Genomic DNA, 19,899 nt, shown 5'->3' on the forward strand with positions numbered 1-19,899 from the left:
AAGGCCTTGGGAAGTGGTGGTCAAAGCTGAGTTTGCGAAGACGGAAGATACCGTCCGCCGAGCTCGGGCGCTGTAACGCTCGCATTCTCCCACTGCGTATCGCGTGGTCCCCGCCTACGGCCGCGCCACCCGGCATCGCGTCCGCCCCTCGCCTTCCCTTCAGAGTCTCTCTCGGGAACAGGAACCCCGGGAGAGAGGCGCATCGGTGTGCTGCGGAAGTCGCGGTTCTGAGAACAGCATCCTTCGCCAAAGGCTAAGCAGCCGTCCTGGGCTGTCTTTTGCAGGCCTCCGTCTCTCCAGCCTTCTTTCAAGCGGACAGATTTTGGAGCCCAACGAGTACGGGGACCCCGTCCTTGGGAACTTTTCTGAGAATGGGATCTGGCCCGTTGGCGCCAGCTTCCGCTTAATTTAGAGCTTCCCAACTTTCTTTTGCAACTTCGAGCACCGATAAGAAAAAGAATGACAGTAGCAGGAACTCCCTGAGGCTTCCTCTAGTCTAGGTGCCCTCCGTGGGCCACTCCGGGGATCCCGGGCTTGGCCGTGACAAGAATGCCCCCTCCGAACAGTGCGCCCCTCCCTCCCGCCCCGAGACTGTGAAACCGCCTGGGGGGCGTCCGGAACCGGTGTGTCGGCCTGGTGGTGGCCCCCCCAGCCGGGAACCAGGGCCAGGCTCGCGGCCGGCTGCGTCTCACGGCTGTGAGGGCTCCACGCCCCGGGCGCGCCCTCCCTGCCCAGCCCGCGGCCCCGCCCCCGGCGGCGGAATCAGGAAGCGGTGACGTGGTGCGGAGCTGACTGGCTGCGGGCCTCCGGGATCCCGCCGCCAGCAAATTAAGGCGCAGGGCTGCCAGCGCCCGGGCGCAGTGTCCTCCGTGCCGCGCCGCGCTTCGCACTCCCGCGCTCGGGCTCCCAGGCGTCCGCCCCCTCGCAGCGGCGCCCGTCGGGTCGCCACCTCCCTGCAGCTTAGGCCGGTCCGGCTGTCCCTAGCGAGGAGGGGAGGAAGGACGCGGAGGGGGAGCTGCGGGACCCCTGGGCTTTGCTCAGCTCATGCTCGTCTCCAGTTTCCGGCGGCGCAGCCTGTGGTCCTGCGGAGTGCCCCGTGGCTTGCGTTCCCGGGTGAGCCTGCGGCTGGTCTTCTCCCGTCTTTGCCGACTACTTCCAAGTCTCTGCGGCTCCAGGGCTTTGCGGCTGAGGATAGGAGAGGCCAGTGTGGAGCCCTTGGGAGGTTGGGACTGACTCATCTGCAGTCCCCGGCTCTGCAGTGGTGACACTCGGAAACTTTGCACTGTGTTTCCGTCGAAGCTGGACGGCTGTGCGGCAAGCCCAGTCCCTGGCCAGGACCGCGCACTGGGGGCCATGGAGTTCACCGCGTCTCCCAAGCCCCAGCTGTCCTCCCGGGCCAACGCCTTCTCCATCGCGGCGCTCATGTCGAGCGGCGGCTGCAAGGAGAAGGAGGCCACGGAGAACACCATCAAACCCCTGGGTAAGGCGGGCTGCCTGACTGGCCGCGCAGGGTAGGGTCGGGGGTATTGCGTGTCAGTCCCTGTCCCTTGACTGAGGAAGGCTCAGGAGGGTGGTTGCCTTTCCAGCCTCGCGGAGCTTCTGACCCTCAGGCCATAGACCGTGCATTATGGGTGAGAGGGTTTTTTTCTTTTCAGCCCAAGTTTTCTTTAGGGCTTCACAGTCTGTGAAATAAACAATCAGTTTTGCATCCAGTATATTCGCTGGTCATTCTCCCTCGCTCCCTACCTATTTGTCTAAAATCTCCACGTCAAGTCAGACATACAGTGTTTGTGAGTGTAACTTTGTTGGGATAAAAACATTTAGATATATATAATAATAAGACCCCTTTAGGACTCCCAAGGATTTATGATGTGTGTAACACCGACTAGTGCTTTGAAGCCAAGAATACGGTAAGCGACTTTACAAGAAACCAGTTTAATTTTGTTTTTCCCTGACTTGAACAAAGGAATCAGCTCCTTAAAACCACTGTCAAGTGCTGTAGAATAAGCCAGTTCTCCCCGCATGAACCATTTTCTTCACAGAACCTCTAGACTTATCAGTAAGACATCATTTTATCACTGCCATCATTTTCACTGGAGGTTGGCAAAAACATTAGCCAGTAACCATTTCCCAAATTCCTCAACTTTTAGCTACACTGTTTATTTAACAACCCTTACCATTTATAGAAGACACAAGCTTGGAGTAAAGGGAGAATAGGGATTGTGTTCCCCTTAGCACAAGTTCTAAGGGGAAAGAAACTATTGGAGATAAGTATTTAAAAGTACCTTTACAATTGAGGGAGAAAGAAGTTCTCACCATCAGCTCTTGGGTCCCCTGGGAAATAATAATTCCTCATCCTGATTATCTGATAGCCCTAAAACAGTGAAAAATATCAAATATCAAATCTAGGGTAAGTCTACTTTTTTAACTCTTCTCCAACTTTTTCCTTCCTTCTTCCTGTTCCCACCACTTTAACATCTCACATCCAAAACAATAATAATAGTAATAGGAAAGAGAAAGTGTTAGAGACGCAGACTAATGGGCCTGGGCAGAGATAAAACAAAGGACTAAAAGCCTGCAGCAATTTAGAATCAAGGGAAAGAGAACCTGAAGAGCCCCAGAAAACAGAATGGCAACAAATCTCTCCTCCAAGGCTTTCGCTCGCTCTCCCTGGTTCTTCCACCGACCTTCCCGTCTAAGTCGAAACCTGCAAAAGAAATAGAAAAAACCAATAGAAACAAATTCCTACTGTTTCAAAAAAAAAAAAAAATTAACCAGCAGTTTCCAAGGTGTGTTTCTGGAAGTTCCCAGCACTATCCACTCCTATTTAGGGGGCCTCTGAATTCTTTACACATGTCTCCATCACGGTTTGGTAGCTAGCAGGAAGAGAGGATTTCAGGTTAAATTTCTTGACAGAAGTAAACAGACTAGGAAACGTTACTTTGTTAGATCCACAGTCATTTCAGGGTTGCTCCCTTCTCTGTTTTCCTGAGTAAAACCACCTTTTCTCTAAATTCTAAACTATTCTCCCTCCACCCAACCCACCTACCCAAACACAGTCTGTAAAATGTGCACCCCTCCCCTCCTGGGGCTTTTGAGACAGGCTGAGAGAACCAGAAGGCGTTCTTGTCCCTTTTACGGGCCAGTTCAATGGAGCACAGTTAGTGACTATATGCCAAGGACTCTGACATGAGAAACCCCTAAAGGTTCTATTAAGAGAGCATGTGGTACTTTGAAACCCTAGTGAGATGTAAGGAGGGGGTTGAAAGTGTGTCATGATCCCCCATTCAAACACACTACATCTACTTAGAAGAACTGCCTCAGACTACTGGAGCATTTCTTCAAAAAATGTTTCTGAGATATAATTGACATATTGTTAGAGCATTTCTATATACTTTTTTTCCTCCACTCCCCAACAGTGACACACTGGTTAATCTGGGGCTTGCAGAGTGCACCTTTTTCAATGGTCAGAAAATGAGAACATTGCCAAGGCTACTCGTTAATTCCATAAAAAGACATTATGTGAATGTGTTTCTGAAATATTAGTAGAAAATAAGATTTTGCCATGGTATGGTTCTCTTTCTTTGAATTTCAGAATATTGATAATTAATTTGAATGTTCTTAATTTAAAAATATTTCTGTAAATTGGATTATTATTGTATGAGAAAAACAGCTAAAAATTTGCTAGTTCCTGCTTGCCTACCTCAAGTTAATGAGAAACGTGGGAAATGAAATCCTTTATATGATCTATACATCATATATTGCACATACCTACATTTAGAACTTGTTTCAGTTCCTTGAGGGTGCTTAGAAGAGAGTTGTTTGGAGATCAGTTTCACATTGCAGATTCAAGTAGTTTCTTTTTTAAGGGATACAAGATAATTGGGACAATTACAAAAGTCCCCTGTATTCCATCAAAGTGACTGGTGTAGTCCCAAGGCCCTTATCAGCTGTGGAAGACAATGTTTGGTTCATAGGCAGTGGTATTCCAGCCTAATGGTGAAAGGTAAAGGGCTCTTCCTACTTTAACACTCTGTTAGCCTGGGTTTGGGGTTTGTTTTCCTCACTTTTATGATCTTTTTGAGAGAGAGAAAAAATATACACATTGCCCTTCACACAATTGTTTCAAGTCTGTTACAAAAATCTGCCCAGAGAGTATGCTCCTGTGATTTAACAAGCTATATGCTAGAGTCTTTCATAAGCTCTGAGGCTGTGAAGGGATATTGTAAAAATGCCCCCATCTAGCATCTTAAAGCCTAGGAAACTAAAAGCCAGGTAGATAAGTGAAGGAACTTAATATTTTTAAACCACATCCCCACTTTTCTCCTCCCCTCCCCCTACCTTTCTTTTTCTCTTCTGAAGAAGGGCTCCAGAAGGGAAGAGAAAGTTTCTACTGGAGTGGAAAGGTGCTGATCTCTTCACCCTTTGCTGCTGGAGAAAAGTCTCCTGATTGTCAAAGAGGCAGGACTGCAATACTTGCTTTTTATGCTATATGATCAAAACCTTTCCGTTTAATCACTCCTCACAATTTTTTTTCCTCAAAATGGGTTTCATAATGGTGGTAACAAGCTATAGTTCTAGAACTCATTTCATTCAGTCAGCAAGCCCTTCACATGTCACTCCATGGGAATCCTATACTTGATTTATATAGTGAGGGGTTACTGCTGCCTTCCTGGAGTTTCTGAGCATAACTTTTCCAAAGTCAAGTCCAGGTACCTATTTTAGTTGGAATGTTCTTCCAGCATTAGCTGTCATTCTTCATTCTCTTTGTCTGCAGAACAATTTGTTGAGAAGTCATCCTGCGCTCAGCCCCTGGGCGAGCTGACCAGCCTGGATACTCACGGGGAATTTGGTGGTGGGGGCAGCAGTCCATCTTCCTCCTCTCTGTGCACGGAGCCGCTGATCCCCACCACCCCTGTTATCCCCAGTGAGGAAATGGCTAAAATCGCCTGCAGCCTGGAGACCAAGGAGCTCTGGGACAAATTCCACGAGCTGGGCACGGAGATGATCATCACCAAGTCGGGCAGGTAGCTGGGCCTTGGTGGTGAGGAGTGGGGAGACGGAAATGCACCTGGGTGGTAAGCTTAGAGTGTTTCTAGCAACTGAGTGAAAGCCCGCTGGTTCTGAGTACAGAAAAGAAGCTTTGCTTGCCGGAGGTCGGCTTCTTTCCACTGACTTGCTTTTGGAAAGAGCTGCTGATACAGACATCCAGGTGTTTGCTTTCTCCTATCTGTCACTGAAAAATCCCCCCCAGCCTTGATGAGAAGGGTACTGGGACCAGGGATCTCTGTCGCCTACAACCTGGGAGGGCTTGGGGGTGCAGGGCTGGCCTCTGGAGGGAAGTGGGAACTCATGCCCCGGGTGCAGGAAGCTGGTTGCTTCCAGGGAGGCAGGTAGCTTGCCTTTTTTGGCCTCAATTTGCAGAAGCCTCCAGCAACCATGAAAAAAAACTAACATTAAAACCTGGGCAGAAGAAATCCTAAACAAACCACACTCGCCGTAGCAGGGAGCGCTGGCGTGTCTGGCGCCGCGTCTCTGTAGCTGCAGCCATGCAGGCTCAGTGCCGTGCGGAGCAGTGAGCAGGCGGCTGTCTGGGTCTGGGGCAAAGGCCCGAGGCGAACGAAGGTGGCTCCAGCTTTCCTACTCTGGGAAATACCCCGAGGGTCCCATGAAACCCAGTCTGAGAACCCAGCTCTCACTTTCTATTGCAGGAATCCGTTTTCTCGTAGCAACGAGATGGGGTTGCCCGACTCTGCTCGGAGACTTCAGTCCCTTTACCCTCACGGGTTTGATACTATAGCATAGGATTTCCTCTGATCTCAGATATTAAAAAACAACACAAAACAAAACTTTTCATCTAGCAAGGAGGATTTCTATAAAGGTGACAAAGTTATCTAGGCCTAGGAGAAGGTCTGTCTCTCTATTTCACATCTGAGGCTTTACAGGGAACAGAGAAGGTCTGGGGGCCCAGTAGGTAGAGGAGTCAGATCCTTTCCCTCCACCTCGAATTTGGGTCAACTTGTTAGGGAGTGTGAGCTCTGGCCTATTTTGTTTCCCTGTGTCAGGAGGATGTTTCCTACCATCCGGGTGTCCTTTTCCGGCGTGGATCCTGAGGCCAAGTACATAGTCCTGATGGACATTGTCCCCGTGGACAACAAGAGGTACCGCTACGCCTACCACCGGTCTTCCTGGCTGGTGGCTGGGAAGGCAGACCCACCACTGCCAGCCAGGTTTGTGACTCCACATTTTCCGCCTGAGCAAGACCGGTACTAACCCCGCTGGCACAATGTCTCTGTCCTGGTTGTTTGAATTTTAAGCAGGTCTGTTGTTAAAGCCATGAACTTTAGTAAGAGCATTCCAAGCCCAGACATTTCAGGATTGACTATTACAAAATATGGATTAATCTTTGAGAAAAGCAAAGTGTGTGCATAGACAGGACACTGCCTTTAATTTTATCTTTCCTCATAATGTATTTCAAAGTTTTCCTTAACTTTCAATTGGAATATTGATTAGAGATCTGGACCCATTTCCTATAGTGCCTGTCATTTCTAGTTGGCTACTCAACACCATACTGAGTTAACCTACTGATGAAGTGGTTGCCCCGAAATCCCTTTTAGAAGAATGCATTTTAGTAGAGGCTGTTTATAGTAAATGTTTGTTAACAATGTGGTGGCATCTGCACATAATAAACATTTTGGTAAAATGTGGCTGTTTTTGACTAGTAAAGGGCTCAGAGATTTTAAGTAAGAAAAAAACTGATTCTTTTCTCCCCCTTCTGCATAGTAAGATTGGTGGATGAGTATAATTCAACATCAGGTTAATATTCCTTTACATGAAACATTACTCAATTAATGTATTAGGGATCATATATGTTTATTTTTGTGCTATTCAGTGTTGATGTTCTTCCAGGACAATGCTGTTTAAAAAATCACATGCAAGCCTTTGTTGCTGCTCTCCCAGATGGACATTCTGGGGGGAAAAAAGCATGCATTTACTTATACGAATATTAATAGCTCAAGTTATAGGAGCCTAATTGCATACTTTATTACAAACAAAGTATATTAGCTGACTTTCTCTTTAGGGTTCAAAACCATAGCTTTTAAGTTATTTTATGACTATCTAATTTTTATAATTGATTAAAAGTTTATATCAGAGCTAAGAATTTATTGTACAGGTTTAGGAACTTTGAAATTATTGCTAGTTCTTTGTCAGTATATAGTTTGGAGTCTTAGTCAAGGTACAGAATCAACACAGTGTACAAATATAATTCAGATGGAAAACTAAGTTTACTTAGTTGATCACATAATTGAGCTTATGTTATGCTGAATACACTAGGAAGAGATTAAAAGAAGCCTCTCCAAGCTTTCTATTCCCACAAGAGACTAGGAAGGACATCTTCCCAACCATTTTCAAATCAGTGTATTAAAAAACATTAAATAACAGGACTAAGAAACTTAAGAAAATTGTTACTCATTTTTTATTAAGCAAGATTCACCAGTTTACAGTAGACATTAAAATGAATAGAATTTGTGTTTTTTGTATAGCAGATTCACATTATTCTCTAGAGAGAGAAAGTATTTTAGCAAATTCCTAACCAATTTTACAAGTAAACCCTCCTTTTTTTCCCTCAAAATCTTTCCTCTAAGAAGTTAACCACTCCTGTTTAGCATATGTTTTCTTCCTATCTGAAGGTATGGGGAACTGGTGCAGACCAGCAGGACTTTAGAAATATGACATGCCTTGTTTATGTTACTAATCTGTTCTGGTTGGAGAAGGAAAGCACGTACCAATACACTATCTTAACTGAAACATGTTTAAGCTATTGCTGGAATTTTAAGTCCTAGGGGACTTGAGAGAGGAGGGGCTTCCTGTATGCTTTTTCATTCATCCAGTTCAACTTATTTATATTGATGTAAGATAAAAATGTTCAGTGCACTTATAGGTAGAAGTATTCTGGAAAATTTAAACAACTATAGAAATAGTGCTATATATTCTAGCTCCATAAGGGAGATGTGAGGAACTTGGGAGAGGATCATTTTTATACTGATGGTGGAAATTCCTTGGGGTTATAGTTCTTTGAACCATTTTATTTCATACTGAAGTTCATCAGTTAATTGTTCCTAATCTGAAGAAATAATGCTTGATAATACCATTTGATCTTGATATGACATTTTATAAGATCTAAAATAATGTTACATTTACCTATAGGACATTCCTTTTCTTTAAAGTAATTGATATTTAATTAAGTGAATCTTTGCTGACATGATTACCTATGGTGAGTTGATAGTTAAGAGGGAACATTCCATCAACTTCTAGGACTTGAAGTATTTTGGAACATTTTTTTGGCAAAGTGGGTAGGATGTGGTGCTGATGAGTAAAACAATTGCACCTCTAAAGTTATAGTCTTGAGAGGGGTGACAGTTGAAAAAAGTTATTATGGTTGTGCTACCAAAGAATACTTCATTGAAAGGCAATTTTGAGTACTGCTAAGAAAAAAAGTAGGCTGACAAACATACCTAAAGCCTTTAAGATTCTTGTATCTGTCTGGTAAGAGTCTTTAGTGCCGCCAGCCTTTCTTTTGCTTTGTTTCTGGTGGACTTGGTAAGGTTCAGCATGTGCACTCCATTCTTCTATTCTCAGTCCTCTGTGACAAACCACGGCACAGACTTCTTGTTCTTGCCATGAATATTGCAAACAAAGGTTTTTTGACTTTTTCCCCTGCCTTTTCCCCAATCATAATATAAATGTTTAATTAGAGTCACAGGGATCCTATACAAAATTTAGATATAAATAATCTGTTAAATGGATAACGGAATTTGTTCTATTAAATCAAGAGTATTTCCTTCCCCTTTCATTAGTTCTGTAATCTCCCCTGATTTCAGAAAAGTTAATGTTGAGTGGAGACCAGGACTGGGATTTCCAAAGAGCTGTACTTAGTGTGATACTCGCAGATAAAATGAATGGCGTGCATTAAACTCTGAGTGAGTAACTGTGCACGTAGCAGCTGATCAATAAATGATAAATACATACTTGGTAAATACGTTTTTTCCCATCAAACCTTTTTTTTTCTCTTTAGGCTGTTTACAAATAAATATGTTGAATAATTTGAAGTTTACCCTGCTCCTTTTCACTCTCATTTTAATTGAGCACTTAACTAGATACTGATAAAAGTAGCAGTACTTAAGGTACCAGGAGGAACAACAGACTATATCTGTGGACTATTAAAAGTTCCCTAGGTCACTGTATTACAATTACTTTGTCTTGTATTTATAAAAAACATGAACTGTAAACTGAGTCACTTTTATGTTTAAGTGACTGGACTGTCTAGAATTGTTTTCTCTAAAATTCTTTACATCTCCATTGCTTTTTAGCAATGCTTATAATAGGAGCTCACTATGTGATTAGTATAACCTAGTTTTTTCTTTTGAAAGTATCTAGAATAATACATTTCATATTTGACAGAAGCAGACCAGTAGTCAATTAGATGGGGAAAAAAAACCCACCTTAAAAAAATAACTTGCTTAGTAGATAATAGGAAATTTATTATTACCTTTTAGATTACTGGGACATGAAGAAACAGAATTAGATGTTCTAGAGTTATTTTGATATCGCCATATTATTAAATTTGAGATTATGTGGCGCAAATAAAATTCTAATGTGAGGTGTTGTGTTCCTTTAGAATCAGAATATTTTATAGCCCACAGAGAGCAGATTTTTAAAAAAAAATTCTCAGTAAAATTCTTTAATAATTTTCTTAGGCTGTATGTACACCCAGACTCTCCTTTTACTGGTGAGCAGCTACTCAAACAGATGGTGTCTTTTGAAAAGGTGAAACTCACCAACAATGAACTGGATCAACATGGCCATGTAAGTACAGTGCTTTGGACTGTGTGGATTCCTTGGGATGGAATGAAGTCACACAAAACTTCCTCTTTCTAAGGGGTCTCCCTCTCCCTCTCCTGACATCTGCTTCTGGGTCATCCATTCAGAACATTCATGTGTCCTTCAGTGACACAACCATGATTGCTGCTTTTGAGAGGCCATATCCAGGGATGCTGTATGCCATTTCTTTGCAAGAGGGTTTGGGACCTTTGGCACTGTGAATTTCCTAAGACTTCTGCAAATGCTTTACTAACTGCACCAACTAAACAAAGGAAATGTACCTTTTGGAGACTACTACAGCCTTTTTGGGTTAAACATCTACTGGTATGTCATACAACACAGGGTAAAGGGAATGGGGTTGAGACCACCCCCTGCCTCTGCCCCATGGGTTTTTCCCAAAGTATGTTCCTTTTAGTGGAAGTGTTCTTTACTTAGTACATATCCTCTTTGTAGTCTTATGAATATTAAAGCACAGAGAAGTCTTGTAGTTAAAACCATTTGATTTTGTGTCAGTAAGGAGTTCATCAAAATGTGGAGAAGAGAAATTGGAATTCTGAGCTCGTCATTAGTTCATAAAATAAACTCACTGATGCAGGGCTTTACACATTGGGTAAGTTACTTTTTAAAGAACTGTGATATTGTTCCATGCTCTTAAACAAAGATTTACATAAAGATTCTATTTTAGATTTTGGGCTGAGCAAACTTTAGACAGACTTGCATACGTCTTTTTGACGACAAGAATACTGTTTCATTTTTTGCCTTGATTGCCAGAAAGCACATTGGTATTTTCATAGCTGCTTTCCTTGGCTTTAGATATTCTGATATAATTTTCCCTCTCATCCTCTTTATTAAGGCTCTTGTTATTTAAAGGTTTAGTTTTTATTAGATCTATGCAGTGGAGAAAGAGAATTTCAAGACTTTTCTCAAAGAAGATGTTTAGATAATAAGTTAGATAATAAAGTAGAGAGTTTTAGACATGGCTCCAAATGCTGAATTGAAACTGGAACCAAATAAATCACTTCAGGCATTGCTGCCATCCATTTGCCCACAAGACCTTGTTTATGACAACTGAGTCAGAGTAACCAGGTTAATTCATGAGTGGTTGCTGGTGGCACTGATGGGATGATGAAGTAGGTTAACAGCTTTCTGTTGTTTTATGCATTGGAAAAGGTAATTGACTTTTATCTTTAAGGATGTTGGCATAATTGTGCTTTTTTGTTTAATAAAGATGTTTCCATTGACATTTTTTTTGTCAAGTTATAAATATCTGAGAGACATTTTCTGTAGGCCAATGATCATTCTTACTGTCATTCACATTAAAATTTTGTGGGCTCTGCTGAAATCTTGAAGGGAGAATGACATTTTTTATGGTTCTGGTATTTTCCATATTGAAGCTTTTAGAAGAACTGTTTGGGTTTTTTCAGAAAGACTTGAGAGTTCATTCTGAGATCGGCCATCCGGAATTTGTATGTTTTCCTTTTAGCTTCAGTTTCATGTATGGGAATACCACTAAACTGTATTTCAGGAGCCCTGGGTTCTAATTTGATAATGCCAAGATTAGACCTTGAAAAATTGTTTAGTCTTAGATAGTCATTAATATCCATTTTAGCTTTAAATCTTATTATTTAATTTAACCTTCACTTTATCACCAGAAATAGTGTGTTCTGAAAACTAGAAGAAAAGATTTTTTGATCCTCTATTGTTTAGCCAAGTTCTTTGAATTAGTCCTGAAGAAGCCCCTTTTAGAGATATATTCTTGGTTTTATAACAGGAAAATTTCTTATTTCCAGGAATCTATTTCTTCGATGAAGCAGAGTCCACATTTCTATTAGCATTTCAAGCCCCTGAGGGCTTGAGCAGAGAGAGTCAGGAGCCCTGGGGTCTGAGACTCAGTCTGGAGACTGTCTCTCCAGTATCCTTTCCCAAAGGAAATTGACCTTGGGGCCAGTGTAAGGAGAAGAGAGAGGACCTTATTTAAAGCTTAGAGCTTCTTCCTGTGTGTGTGTGTTTGTGTGTGTGTATGTGATTTGAAATTCCTTTTAACTTATTAGCAGAACATAGAGTGAATTCTCAGGGTTTTTTTTTTAATATCAATATTAGGAGTTTGCTTTGTCACTTTGAGTTTATTCCAGTTTTATGACTAGGCATGGATGTCTTGTACTCCTTGGAATACACACATTATACAAAGAGATGACTTTCTAAAGGCTATTTCAATTCATTTGAAGCTCTCATTTGTTTTTGTTATTCATGTTTGGGATCATAAAAATATGACATGTTCAAAATTCCATACCAGTTAATGCCCTGTAACTTTAAGTTGGCTTTCATCTGAGCACAGAGAGGTACTGAATCTGTATTAGTTATCCCACAGTAACTAGTATTTAACTCGGCTAAAGTCAACCAGAAGGAACATTCATCCACCACACCCATGTTAGCCAAGAAAACAAGGGAGCCATTAGTTGCAATAAGGCTGCGTGCCTTTGCCACTGGTCTCTCATCAATGCCACTGGCCACAGTATCTCATCAATGCCTCCTCTGAGAGAAACGCTTTCTGATAGACCTTTAGGGTGAAGGGCATACAGCGTGAGCTCTGTTGTCCCAAGAAAGACATACTCAGTTTTATAGATTTAGGTAGCTGTGTGAGTAGCAGGAATAGGATGTGGAAAACCTTTTATATCTGAAGGTAAACTATGCTGCTAAGATTATAATAGCAAATTAATCACATTTTTATAAGATACATGAAAAATACAGCCTTGCTAACCAGGGTATGTTTATGATTTCTATGTATCAGGCAACTTTCATTAGCTGTGAAATGGAAGATGGCCACCACTGTCATTCATGTTTAGTTTATAACTGGAAGTCATGAATCAATGAAGTAGTCAGAAATAATAACAACAACAATAATAAATTTCATATTTACTGAACACTTCCTATTTGCTATATGATTTGCAAGGGTTATATCATCTAATCCTCATCACACCCTACAAGGGTAATACTGTTTTTGCATTTGAGAAAATGAAGAGGGAGAGATGAGGTCACTTGGCCCAAGATTAAAGAGCTAGAAAGTAGCATATTCACTAATCTAACCAAAGTCTAATACCATACTGCCTTCCTAAATCGTTTTATTCCCTACTCCCATAAATAACCATTGGTCCTTCTAGAATATATAATTTATTACTTTAGAAAATGAAGATATATATCTTTTGGTCTAACCAGACTAAGAAAAAATATTTTATTTTTAAGATTTGACTTAAAAATAAACAAATAAACATCCACCAGATGACCCTCCCCAACTCCCATCACCCCTCTAGCATTTTAGAAAGATACCTGAAACAACCTATGTTATCTACATTGTTTTGATAAAATGTGTTTCAGAGCAATGAGTCTGTAGTATCTTGTGAAAACGATTTGCCTTAAGAATGGAAAGGATAGATCCTAATCTTAAAACTGAATTTGAAACTGTAGGTTTTATGGTTCTTTCTTTTCTTTCTGTGGTTATTGTAATTTGGCCCGCTTAGCAATATAAAAATTTTAAATTCAGTACTTCCCGTCTCTTTGTTGTAGATAATTTTGAACTCAATGCATAAGTACCAGCCCCGGGTGCACATCATTAAGAAGAAAGACCACACAGCCTCCTTGCTCAACCTCAAGTCTGAAGAATTCAGAACATTCATCTTTCCAGAGACAGTTTTTACAGCAGTCACTGCCTATCAGAACCAACTGGTGAGTGTACCATTCATAACTTATTTTCTAAATAAGATAAGGATTTAGAATGTTCTTTCATGCTCTTGGAGACAAGGGCTATGCCAGTACTCAGAAGTTCACTTTGGGGAGAGGTATTATCAGCCCCAGGACCTCTAAGTGTGTAGACTGACCATGGCTCAAGTCCTGAAAGTCTGTATCACACCATCTCTACTAGAACGTTTATACTTCTGCTCAAGTTGTTCTCTGCCCACTCTCCCACCCAAACCTGCCCCAACCTGCCTTCTCAAATTTCCTTCTTGAGAAAATTACCTTCTTCTTTTTCCTCCTAATAGATCCTCATGATGTATATTATATGAGTCATATAGACACTCATTGCTTCATAAAATTTAGAAGTTCAGTTTTTCTGCTAAATTAGCACATATATTCTAGCCAACTGCTCAAATTACTGATACTTTAGATATTTTGTGAGGCTTATTTAGCCATAATTTAGGATAAGATAATTCTAGCAGAATGATTTTAAATGTCTCTTTAATTAATAAACTGTAGTAGCCAAGCATTTGTGTATTTAATTAACATTAAGATATCTAATTTATAATATTGAGTTATACATTTTCTACTCTCTGTTGTACATCACATTTAAAACGTATACATTTCTTCATCCATAAGATTTAGTCTAATTCAGTAAATACTTACTGAAGTCTTACTAGCTTGGGGCTGTTAGATTCTTCTCAATGTATTTTCCTGTTTTGTTATTCATGTTTGGGATCATAAAAATATGACATGTTCAAAATTCCATACCAGTTAATGCCCTGTAACTTTAAGTTGGCTTTCATCTGAGCACAGAGAGGTACTGAATCTGTATTAGTTCTCCCACAGTAACTAGTATTTAACTCGGCTAAAGTCAACCAGAAGGACCTTTCATATCATGGTGTACTGGGATAGGAGGGGATTATCATAGTTATAATAACTAATATTTGGGCGTTTACTATGTGTAAGTCGCCATTAAAGTGTATCGGCCTATTTTCACAATGACATTATGAGATAGGAACAGCAGTATATTTGTGTCACATTTTACATCTGGGAAGATTGAAGCACAGTATTAAATAACTCATGCACAGTGGCCTTGCTGCTCCTGTCACAGACCTGAATCAAAGTGGTTAGGTTAAAATACCATTGTTTTTCAACTCTAAGCTTTTGGTGCCTGGTCTCTCCAAAGAAAGCAGAGCTTGACCTCCTCTCAGCTTGTGACCCTGATGGGCTCTGAAATGTCCTTTTTAGAAGGTTTCAACTCTTAATGTTCTTTTTTTTTTTCTTTCCAACAAGTGTTCACTGCTTACTTGCTATGTGCAGGGCCATGTCCATATCACACAGCAGCCTGTGTAATGAGATGACAATCATCCTAAATTGGTGGTCAGAGTGTCTACTATCATTAGCTGCATATAATAGGAGCCATATGCTTTAATGACATTACATAATTTAATTCTTTTTTCCTACTCAACTTTTTATTTAGAAAATTTTCAAATATCCAAAACTAAAGCAAATGGAAAAATGAACCCCATGTACTCTGCACCCAGATTCAGCAATGAACATACTGCCATATTTGTTTAGCCTATCCTTACCCCATCTCTCTACCTCTATATGTATGCTGGCTTTTCCCCTTCCCTTGATCATTTGAAACTAAGTTGCATGCATTATGATACTTTACCTATAAATACTTCTACAAGTATATACAACAAGGATATTATTTTTGTAACCATAATATCTTTATCATAGCTACAAAAATTAGTAAGAATTATTTAATATCATCTAAAATTCAGTTCATACTAAAATTTTCAGGGTGGACCAACAATGTCTTTATATAACCTTTTATATTTCCCCCTCTGACCTAGGATGCAACTAAAGTTAATGGTTTGGATTTATTACTTTTAGTTTAGAAAAACCTCTACATTTTTTTCTCAGTATCTCATTCAATCATGACACATTCCCAAAGAAGGCCCCATGAGCCCCATTTTGTAGATGGAACAAAGTGAGGCCCAGAGTGATTAATACACTCATCCAGGTCATAAACCTGGGAAGTGACAGAACCATCATCTGGGTCTTAATTCCTCCATTTTGGTGGCATCATGCTAGATTGCAGGGCCAAGGAAGTGACCACTGACACTGTCAAGGTTTAGAAACTGAATTTGAAAATGTTGCTAAATTAAAATAGGTTAAGATACTAATAAACACATATCCTTACACTAGTTACTCATCTTGTAAGTATTTACTTCTAATTGAGATGATAAATGGGCTCAAAATCCAGCTACCAGTGCCTAGCTGTCCTTCATTGCGTCATTAAGTACAAAGATTAATATGATTAGTGTATCATTTCATTGCTAAATAACCCACAGTAGAAGTGATTAAATTCAGAACTAATTTTCTCAATAGCTCCTGTTCTGAGTTATTTCTATATTTCTATGTATCAGGTTTTAAAACCATAATCCCTAGCATAATGCCATATACATATATATTTACACACACATATATACATATAAATATACATATATTCATATATATATGCACAGTTTTTGGAATTCAAGCAATAGTCAAAGATTGGATTTGGTATACAAATAAGTCAGTTTTGCAAATGATTTTTAATCTCATACAGCCAGTCAGAATTTATGTTCAGTAAACATATGTGGAATGAATAAATCAACTTGGGAGTTAGTATTCTGATTTAGATAGTTTTATTAGTATATTTAATTTAGTTAGTAGTTGTTAGTACAACAGTTTTCAGAAGTTATCCCTGATTCTTTGTAGGCCTTCCCACATCTACTGCTTTTTCACTGCTATCCCATGTTGTGTACTGATTTTCATATAGAAAACATAGAATAAATATATAGGGAATAAAATATGTACCTAGTATAAATATTAGAATTTTTCCATGTACAAAGAACAGAGAGAAACCAGAAGAACATTTGTAATTCACATTTAGGATTTGTAATTTGAAGTTTTAGGATCACCTTCGTATCTCTTAAACTTTGGTTCAGATTATTGTTTTTATATCTGTTGAAAGACAGATCCAAGCTTCCAGTAGAATTTGTGAGAAAGCTTCTCATTTATTTTGGCTGGTTGGTTTATTAGTAATGAAAATGGGACTTTTTGGCTATTTCTTGTCTGGTTTTTGTGAGGAAATGATTGCATTTCTTTACATTATTAGATCAAAGCTAAATACATTACACTTTCAACAAAACTATTTTATAATTTAAGATTTAAAGGTCATATGTTGTTTTTCAGCAGGCAGACCATTGCCGTAGAGTTGAAGTGTAGGTCAGATTTCATTTTTAAATGCCTTTGGACAGATCTTCTCCTGATAATTGGAGAAATGGTCTCTGAGGGCCAATTTCACCTTGTGGCTGCAAACCCCAGCTGGCTTCAGAGTTCAGTGATATCAAGCGAAATAAGAACCACTGGAAAAGGTTCCCTTCTCTTTGGCACAGTTGGCAGTGTCAGAATATACCCTCCAGTTATGCATACATTTATTATCTACAGATAAAGGAGATGCTGAAAGAGTCAAATTTTGGGTTAGGAAACATTATGTTCTGTGTTATTAAGATAATACATGAAAAAGCAGGGGTGTATTTCGGCCTGAATTAGTCAGTGATTTGCAGCTATGTCGATACACACTGAACTACAGGATTTCTTAAGCACATTCTGCTATCCTTGTTCATGTGGTTTCCTCATGAAATGAAAAACATTGCCATTTTTAATTTGTGTTTTAAACCCCTATCTGTGGATTTACATGGTTTCTCTACATACTATGCTTGGTAGTTGAGACTATTTTTGGATCCTTCTCTTAGTATTACCTTTGGCACAGGGGTGATGATGGGGTTCAACAAGGTTGCAAGCTAGGGGTACTTATTATTAGGGAGCAAATGACATGATGTCCAGCTGAAACCACTGTCTAGGGCTCAGGTCCTTTCATCAGTTCTCAAAGTAAATTTTTCAGTTATCCCAGATTATATAAAGGGATATAAAACTTTATCTTCAGAAATGAATTTCTTTTTATAGAACTACTGTTTTTTATTTAAATATCCATGGAATAAAAATCTATGCCTGACCTTGTAAAAATGCATGATTATCTCGAATGTTAAAATTTTGCTATTTAAAAATTATTTCATCCTAAAATTGGAAAACAAAATGAAATGCTGTTTTTGTAAACTTAAGAAGGGTTTCACCTAACATATAACTAGAAAAAAGAGGAACTCATATTTCTGACTGCTTATTCTTAAAGCAAAATTCAACAAACATTTCGGGGGTGCTTATTGTTGACAGCCCAGTAGATACAGAATCTAGTGATATCAAAGTGAACATGGTGGGCTTGTGAAGAAGTTCAATCCACAGTCTCTGTGCTGCTAACCAATACTCCATAAAACCTGTTCAAGAAAGAGTGTAGTGTTAATATAGGGTCCCCATACACTTTCGTAATAAGAGATCCATTCAGCTTCTTTTCCCTCTAATTTCCACAAGTAATTGTTTCCCTGGAATTAGATTAAATGGTCCACAGAGGAAGTAAATACCTGGTTATTATCTTGAGCTCCTTTCTAATTAGCATACTAAAAAGTCAGATCATTGCTGTAACCAGTTGGTATATCTAAATATAAGAGCACCTTGTACTATTTTTGAAACTTTCCTCTAGTTTGAAATTATATCAAAATACAAAAAAAAAGATACCATTGATACTAATAGGGATTATGAAATAGGAAGTAAAAAGATATTGGAAGTAGAAAATGCTAATAATGATGAAAATTCCAAAGAAATCCCCAAACTTGAATTTAATGCACTTCCTCTTTCAGAGTTATGGCAGTAATATTAGATATGGTTACCCCTCAATTGAACAACACACACAAATGTGGAGAATGTTTATTCTCCCCGATGACCCTAAAATCATCACATTCAGAGCCACTTGTCCTTATCTTTTGGAAGTGTGAAAAATATGAAGAAATACAATTTTCAAAACCCTTTTCAGGAACAAAGTGGATCAAAAGTCCTTCTTTAATCATTGTAACATACAGATTCTACTTTCAATCCTTTTATTTTGTAAAGACTTAAAGCATGATATGGTTCACATTTTAGAGACAGCTGTAAAAGTATTTCTTCAAAACTAATTTTTCCATCAGATATGTTATCTGTCATTGTCTTGTCTCGAGAAAATGTTATCCATTGGCAAATCCACTCACTTTGTGATTTTATAAATGAGCTATAGGAGCTGAGCTTGAAAGAAGCCTTTACTTTATTGTTGTACCTTACAGTTTCAGTCTCAAGTTTTCATCTGGGGTTGGTTCACACTTAGTGTCATTAACACTGCAGTGAAAGTGGTGCCACTCTCTTTAGTGGCATTGAAATCATTTTCAGTTCTGGTCAGCTGTGTGTCCCTCCGCCTGCGACATGGAGTTTTAAGCTCTGTCAGGGCAGGAACTATGTGTTCTTTTTCTTTGCACCATCCAGCAGCATACAGTGCATAATACGTAATCAATCCTCATGAAATATTTGTTGATGAATTATTGTGAAAGCATCTTCATGAACTATAAAACACATTAGAAATATGAAGTGTTTTAACATAATTATGCAGTAGATGGAGACACAGATCCTGTCTTGGAGGATTTAAAAAATCTTGGTGGTTTATGATCTTAGAATATACTGATTGCTTGGGCTTTAGAAGATATTTACAACTTATTTCAAACAAATAAAAATTCTCTCTTTTGTTCTAAAAGTTGATCTTCACAACTCAATGCTAGTTTGAAAGCATGACTGAAGCAGACTTCACCTTTAGAAATCAATGCCCATTAAAGTAGTGGCCCTGTGTGAGAGAAGGTTCCCTACAAACTCCTGGTAACCACACTTTAAAGGCAACTTCGAGGGTTCCTATATATTTTTTTATAGCCACAAAGTAGCTGTTGCTAACCATAAGAACAGGTTTCTTACTTATCTGGGTTATTTCCTTCCCTTTTTACTATTTTCCATTACTTAAGCTGAAAAGGAAATCAGTTCTTTTGGCTGCTCTAGAGTGAATGCTTATGGGCTAAAAATGAGCATTTCTGGTGCACTGACAAATATCCTTAAAAATTAGTATTATCACAGAATTAATCTTCTAAGTTGCTATTGTTAGTGATAGAGAAGTAGAATCTCTCTGGTCCTGATAGTGTGGGAAAGTCCTATTTTAAGCAATGTAAATAGCTTCTTTACAGCTTGTACAGTGGTTAACTTGAAAAAGAAAAAAATGCCTTTCTTGTGTAAAGAAAAAGGCATCTCTTGTTGTTAATGGTTTAAAATGAA

At 39.4% G+C, this 19,899-nt stretch overlaps 1 protein-coding gene across 1 annotated transcript in view; it reads left to right on the forward strand.

Annotated features, from left to right (window-relative positions):
- The first annotated feature begins 798 nt into the window (after positions 1 to 798).
- The window catches only part of TBX20 (T-box transcription factor 20), a 64,333-nt gene continuing 45,232 nt past the window's right edge, over positions 799 to 19,899 (forward strand). Inside the window, exons 1-5 of the mRNA XM_036990567.2 lie at positions 799 to 1,480; positions 4,778 to 5,027; positions 6,066 to 6,230; positions 9,759 to 9,867; positions 13,444 to 13,602. Of these exons, the coding sequence (XP_036846462.1) occupies positions 1,354 to 1,480; positions 4,778 to 5,027; positions 6,066 to 6,230; positions 9,759 to 9,867; positions 13,444 to 13,602 (810 nt within the window). The 5' untranslated portion in view covers positions 799 to 1,353. The remainder of the gene's footprint in view (positions 1,481 to 4,777; positions 5,028 to 6,065; positions 6,231 to 9,758; positions 9,868 to 13,443; positions 13,603 to 19,899) is intronic.

This window comes from Manis javanica, chromosome 6, assembly GCF_040802235.1.
Source record: "Manis javanica isolate MJ-LG chromosome 6, MJ_LKY, whole genome shotgun sequence".
NCBI classification, from domain to species: domain Eukaryota; kingdom Metazoa; phylum Chordata; class Mammalia; order Pholidota; family Manidae; genus Manis; species Manis javanica.